This window comes from Palaemon carinicauda, chromosome 1 (assembly GCF_036898095.1).
Source record: "Palaemon carinicauda isolate YSFRI2023 chromosome 1, ASM3689809v2, whole genome shotgun sequence".
NCBI classification, from domain to species: Eukaryota; Metazoa; Arthropoda; class Malacostraca; order Decapoda; family Palaemonidae; genus Palaemon; species Palaemon carinicauda.
Window position 1 is genome coordinate 260164740 of NC_090725.1, and position 7500 is coordinate 260172239.

At 37.7% G+C, this 7500-nt stretch overlaps 1 protein-coding gene across 3 annotated transcripts in view; it reads left to right on the plus strand.

The window, feature by feature from the left end:
* The window catches only part of LOC137655607 (centrosomal protein of 41 kDa-like), a 101815-nt gene that overhangs the window by 92339 nt on the left and 1976 nt on the right, over positions 1-7500 (plus strand). Inside the window, exons 4-5 of one of the 3 annotated variants that reach the window (XM_068389523.1) lie at positions 1-386; positions 6684-7500. The exon at positions 1-386 is cut by the window's left edge and continues 158 nt beyond it; the exon at positions 6684-7500 is cut by the window's right edge and continues 1976 nt beyond it. In XM_068389523.1, coding sequence (XP_068245624.1) covers positions 1-386; positions 6684-6688 — 391 coding nt within the window. In that variant the 3' untranslated portion in view covers positions 6689-7500. The other 2 variants (XM_068389529.1, XM_068389513.1) reach the window with 2 other exon arrangements.

Consider the following 7500-nt stretch of genomic DNA (forward strand, 5'->3'; position numbering starts at 1 on the left):
CAAAAATCACCCGGAATTTATTATTGTCATTTATGATGAAGGAGAAGATGTTGGACCTGAGGTTGTCGCCACATTGCAGCATCGTGGGTATGAAAATGTATTTCTTTTAAGTGGTGGGCTTCGTTTAGCTAGAGATAAATTTGGGCCTCCTTTAGTTACTAATGAAATTTCAACTACTGTTAAGCAAGAAGTAATAGAAGCTATTGCTCGACAGTTGTCTCACATTGTTTTACCCCCTTTAAGTATGGCAGAAGCATCAGACTGGTGGGAAGCCACAACTAAGCTTCCCAATGCTTCAGATTCAACGAATGATGAAATGTATAATTGTACTTCCATGGCCTCCACAGAACGGCAAACTTCCAGACACCAGATAAAAGCAAAAGATGGTCAGTCAGTTCCACCTTGGCGATAGGTTTTCTGTGATAATGTAGTTTCAAATTAGTTATAATTTATAATTATTAAAGCATTTGTTTTTGTTAGTGTTGTAAATCAAGATCAGTCAAATTCTGCAGTGATCAGGGCTTTTCTTTTAATATTTGAATGGAATGACAGTATAGGAAATGCAGGAAAAATATTTTTCAACATACAATCATATCCACCCTGCTCATGATGAATTACTTGGATTTCAGATGCGATTTTTAAAATTAGTTTTTGCTGGTTATTTGTTGCATTGATGTCTTCAGACTTAGAAAAGAGTATAGGGGGGTTGTAAGTTGAGAAATGTATTAACTGATAATAGCAATAATGACAAACCATAAATTTAGTGAATTTGATACTGATGATGTCTGATTTGAATTCAAAATGATAAATATTTTAAATGTACAAAGATTTTTGCAGGCTGTAAGATACAGGGAAAGCACTGAATACTGGAGAATTTCCCTCAATATATATATTGTTCTGACGTAGAAATGCATAGTTAGTTTTCTTGTTTATATATATTTTGTTACATATCTCTTAAGTTGTTGCTTTTATAGGGGCATTTGGTAATATGTCATAGTATTTTATGCCTTCTTTCTCATAAGAAATAACTTGAAACATCATTTGTTCTAAAGTTGATTTAACATGCAGTGTGATGTACAGCTAATGCCATTGCACTGAACACTGATTTATTCCTACACGAATGCAAACCCCTCATTCTTTAATAAGAGTGTGCTTTCAGCGAAGCTGGATACGGCTGTTAAAACTGTTAATGAGGTGACAGTAGTTACTATTGCCTGTCGGATGAATTTTGCTTTTAGCCACTGGATAATACAGACATACTTCTAGCATGCTGATTTTTCTGTTTTAATCTTTTGCCTTTTCTTTTAGGTAGATGTGTTGATATATCGTTGTGTGCAAGGGATTTTTAGAAGAAAGGAGAGATTTACAGTTGTTTCCCAGTAACTAACAGTTTTCTTTGCAAACCTGCCAATATCCAAATATTTAGCCCTGTTGGACAGCATTCTTGTTTTCTGTTTATTTCCTCGCTTGTGTGGCCTTGCGATGACGAAAGAGGTTGGCGATCCTTGGATATCAAAGGGAGAAGGTTTTTCTGCTGTTGGGTGTAAAGGGGAAGGCTACTGCCCTTCATTCCTCTGGTGTCTTCCTGTTCATGGAAAGGCGCTAAGGATGTATCACCGGGTTGTGCTGTCTCTGTCTATTTCCTATTACCTGTTACCATGTTGTGGCATTTTTATTGGCCTGAACGACCACGTAGTTAGTGATCAATCCTTAGAGGACAACTCTCTATGCACAGGATGTAATTCACAAGCAGTCTTATGTGGATAACCCTATGCTTCTAAGTTAGTCTTACCATTCTCATCAGTCTTCATGCTTAAAGCTTCCTTTTCGTGTGAAATCTCCTGCTAGTGCGCACTCTCATTCATGTCTATGATAACCCTGCACTCATCTTCTGAGAGCGCATGTTTGCTTTCTTGTAAGGCCAGAGACTTTGGAGTTCTATGTTTGCCAGTGAACCCTTGACATACCTGAAGACTTCATATGCTAGATTGCTGCATGTTAGTTCCCCACGTGCTGGACCCCTGCTCATTACTTCACCTCCCACGGAACCCCCCATTTCTGATTCCCTATACGTCAGATCCCTGCGCACTGGATCCCTACTTGCTATATCTCCGCGGGGTGGTTCCTCAAGAGTTAGAACCCTTCGTGCCAGATCTCTACATGCTATATCTCCACATGCTTAATCCTTATGCGCCAGATTTCCAAGCGCTCCCCAATATTTTTTCATGTATTGTATCATCTTATACTTAGGGTCTTCTAGAGAGAAGTCCTCATGCACTTAGAAAACATATTCTTTGGGAAATTACATGTATGGTTATTTGCGCACTGTCTGTCTCGCTTACACGTACAAGTTTTCTACATGTACGGTTTCTGACATTAAAGCTTTTCATGCATAATACACATGCACAAGGTCTCCACGCGACATTGACAACCATGTGTAACATCATCTCCAAACACGATCATCCATAATAAGGCAGAAAGCTAAGACATTTTTGATGCTGAAGCCATCTTACCTTTGGGCCTTGAATCCCGAAGGAATACAAAGGAGAGAGAGAGACACTCTTAAAGTTATTCAGATGGTTCTCCAGGCCGTCGCCTGAAGCCTGATGACTGACTCTCTCTGTTCAAAGAAAGAGTGCAAATACTGTAAAGTCCTCTATCAAATAGAGGACTTTTCCCACTGAGTGAACTTGTAGGATGTGTACATCTAGATAACTGTCCTTCAGTCTGTTGGAATAATAATTTTCATGTCCTCTATGCTTAGGTTTTCAGTTCAAACTAAAACCTCAGACTGCCTTTTGCAGTGACCGTTGATGGGTTCTAGGACATTTGCGTACTGGATGTTTGCGTCCCGGACAATTGCGTTCCCAGATATTTGCGTACCTGTATGTGTGTTTTACTGATTCTATAAAGGGTTTTATCTTTACCTTTACTCTATACTTTTAGACAGTAATTTTATTTATACCTTTATCCACCCTGAATATGCACATGTTTTAATAGCATCAAATAATTTAGATTCTTACTTCATACTTTGACAATAATTATACCTTTACCCATATTGGACACAAAAGGACATATACATAGACATCAGTATTTCATTTGCACGTTTTATTATCTTTAAAAACTTTATAAAATGGAAATTTTTCATATATATGTATACACTATAAATTTTCTATAAGTCTAAAAAGATTAGATCATATTTTTTTGACAATGACTTATGATAGCTACTTTTAAGCTCATACCTAAAAGGCATGCATGTTATGAGCAACTTCTCGTGAGAAAGATAGCCTACTTTCTTTTTTTCCGCCACAGCTTCTTCTTTCTTTAGGACGTCAATTAGTTTCCAGATGGAGGGGTGATGACATGTTATCGAATTCTGAATTGTGTTATGCTACCCTTCTAAGCTATTATTGGACCTCGGCAAATCATCAGCTATTCGGTCATGAACATTCCACGGTGAAATTGAGAAAGTTGATTGAAACCTATGCCCACTCTGACAACTGAGGTTGAACTGCCGTGAATAAATATTCTCTTCTGTTTCTAGAGAAATCAGGAATTGTTTTCTAAAGGTCTATGTAAATACAAAAGTAAAATGATAGATAAGTACAGTAATTCTCAGTTATATACCCCAGTGGTTCTATGCCATATATCTTATTTATAGTAATTAGTTGTTCTTTAACCGAGCGATAACATACATACATACATACTTACATATATACATAGATACAGACATGCAGATAGACAGAGAGTCACTTCCATATCTTTTAACAAATATTACCTGGTCACTAAAAACAAGTGCAGGTACGCAAATTTCCGGGACGAAAAAGTCCGGAGACGCAATTGTCCGGGGACGCAATTGTCCGGGACGCAATTGTCCGGGACGCAATTGTCCGGGACGCAACCGTCTGGGACGCAAATGTCCAGCACCCAATTATCCTACCACCGCAATTGTCCTGCCACCGCAATTGTCCTACCACCGCAATTAATCCAGGATCATTGGCAGCATCACTGATAAGCAGACCAATTTTCATACCTTCTGACTTCATTGTAATAGGAAACAATGGATGATCAGGCATAGTGGCTGACTGACGATTTCCTCTCCATGGGAGTGCCACTCGAACCCCAACTCCAGGGTTCCTGATGTTCATAGACAAATCAAACAAAGGATGAAGCACACTTAATGGTACAAGATCACCTCAGGGAAGTGGTTCAAGGACAGGAGAAACATGTTATTCAACCTACTTGTAATGATTGCAATGTAACTACTTAGCAAGTAGGGTTGGTAAAGTGCTCATTACATTAAGAAACAGGCTTCCATTCATAACTTTCATCAACTAATAGGCTTGTTTCACAGACCCTTATCAAACAGGCAAAAAGTCAACAAGGTAGGCCAGTTTGCAAGGTTCATCTGTACAGGACTGTTAAAGTAAACACGCTCAGTTGACAGTAACTTCATGTAATCCCAATTGTAACCCCTAAATCAGTGCGTAACGGAAAGGTTTCTAACTTTAGGTTTTCACCATCACCCAACTGGATCATTGTTTGGTTGGACAGGAACATCCAGTTTCTTCTTCCCAGTCCCATTCTTTAAGAAGCATTCAAGGACTTCTTGCAACATCCATAGGGATTCTACACATATCCTCCTTTCCACTGATGTTCCTCTTTCCCCGATCACTTAACAATCGTTTTATGACAGCCAGTTTTGGCATGATCTTGATCGCTCCCAAGCAACCATACGCCAATTGGTATCCGAAACAGCTGTTTTTTCTTTTGTCAAGGAAGCTCCTCAATCTTTGTGGTGAAGGATAATGCTCGGCCCTTAAATCAAGTTTTCAGCTAGGTCTTGGGTCTGAACTCCATGTGAGAATCAACAAGTCCATGAAGAGCTCCTAGAGATCTCAAGCCGCAGGAAATGTTTCACAAGTTCATAGACCTCTCAAGTTATCCCTGTTTGAACAGCAGAATGAGTGATGGATAAAGCTATGACCCTAATCTTAGCTAGCCTAGTCCTGACGAAGCATATAGGAAATGGCATAACTTTTCCTCTGCCAAAAGTCATTCAGAAGAATAAAGAATTTCCATCACCTTTGTTCTTGAGTTTGTGTTCAGGACCTAGAACCCAGTCATTCATGACTCCAGATCCTTTTTCATTTCTTCCCTACAAGAAGTGACTAGCGAGGGACCAGGATTACTACCCTCCCTGCTTTTTGAAGAGATTACAATTGCTCCTATAGCAATGGAAGGACATTACAATTACATCTACAGCAATGGAGGGGATAAGGGAAGATCTTAGAGTACTATTTTTGTTTTGCTTCGTAAGACAGTCATACATCCTTTCCAAAGAGGCGAGAAGGAGGAGGAAACCTCATGGGTTTGTGCACACAGAGTCAGACATAACATATATATCTCGGCTCTCAGGAAGAACCTGTCAGCGGCACAATTCTGTACACAAGAGTCTGGTAATGACAGAACCTTCCCAGCCCATTACCTATGGGAGTATATCTAGAGATCCCTGTATACCGGTATTCTTGGCCCAGTGGTAGTCACTCAATAGATGGTGTAGCAAACCTAGTCCCTTTGCAGGAGAAGAACCATCTCGTCTAAGATAGCAATCAAAATGTAAGTATAGAAGGAGAGGTAAATCGACACACTCTTTTACGCTTCCTTTCCTCCTCTTCCTTGGGGTGCAGTATTTGCTTTGTTATTGGCTGGATGTAGGGGAGCTACATAATCAAGCAACTTTTCTTACAAATAAGTTTGGTTTTGGAAGTTTTTCCCCCATCCTCCCAGGCAAGGGATACAGTTTAGGTTTTCCTTGACTGTCTACATTTTCCTAGTAGTGACCTAGCCTAACACCTGCCACATTTTCATGCCCAGGTCAAGTGTCCTATTAAAGGGTAAGTGTTTGTATTCGTGTAGGAGTAAATCCCAAAGTTTTTAAGCAAATTGTATTTCTCCTAACTATGCAAACCAGAGTTCATCTAAGTTTTACTTCCTGCCTCAACTCCCCCCCCCCCCCCCACAAGTCCTAAGTTAAAGTTTCAATAGCTGTATCGAGCTTCCCTAAAAGCATAATCCTATTAAAGGACTCAAGTTTGTATAGTTTAGAGAATACAAATTATGGAAAGTTAAACTAATGCATACAGTAATTGAAATACTGTACTATTTTTTTCTCTTATGTGAGAAGTGATACAATTCTTAAATGTGAGGTTTCTTTTAAAAAGAACTATTGGTTATAATAATAAAAAAAAAAAGGACTCCTGTAAGAAATTACTGTAGCTTCTTAAATTGATTTGTGTGTTTTGTCCTCTATCAATTGTTATAGAGAATAAGCTCGGATATTCTATTTTATTTCTTTGTATATTGTATGAGGCAATAATCATTATGTTCACAATTCACCTAAATGTCCTTTTATACAGATCTTGATTGCAACTCGCATTGTAGTAGTTTTGAGTGATGTGTAGTTTGTTAGTCCCTGGAATCATTCTAGGTATTATTTTCTGAATTTTAGTAGCTGGCCATTTTGTGAGGTTACAGTAGACACAAAGTAGGTTCATGAGACAATTTATATGGAAGAATTTTGTTGGATGGACCAAGCATAATTATTTTTTACCTAGTTTCATACTAGTGCATATTTTGTATTACAAAATGAACTAACTGTGAAAAAATTCCCCTTTTCATAGTTTGAGAGGCTAATTTTCTACAAGGAATTTTTAAAGGACTCAACGTATGCTATATGTAGCATTTTCCTTTGGACTTAAACAATTTTTGTCATTGACAAAAATGGTGTATACCATTCAACCTTTGTTAAATAGAACTTCAACTGAAAAAAATTTTAAAATTTGAATATTTAGTCAGTAGAACAGGAGCTAGTGAAACAAGATTTTTATTTCTAATTTAGGACAGCATTGTAATTCTGGATTATAATTACCATTGTTTTGTAAATGGACCAAAGTAAAGTTGTGTATACTTGGGAACTTAATAGACAAATGATGTTGCTAGAACTTGCTAGAAAAATGAAGTTGCCCACGTTATAATAAGTTACGGCTTTCGGGTTGTTATTGATACAGTATCTAGTTATATTCAAGTCTTTCATTATAGTGACTAAGAAAAAGGTATATTTCTGAGGTACTGTATAGGAATTTTACATAACCTTTCACATTTGATAATTTTTATGATTTGCCATTTACCAAGTGAAATGCGAAAAATCAAAGAACAAAGTAGATGTTGCCTCAGGTGGAAAACCCATCTCAAAGTTATATATTCAATATTATTCACATAGATTGCAATCTATTATTATTGTATTTTTGTTCTTTTATATAATTTCACAATATCCAGTACCTTTTGAGGCTGTGTGTAGTGCTCATGAAGATATTTTCCTAATGATTTGTCAGTTCTTGGAAGGAGTTTTCTCTCTTGCAGTATCAACTCTTGTTGAGCTCCTTTATCTGCGAGCGTTTGCATCTACTTTTAAACTAAGTAACAGTTAATCAAGCTTTG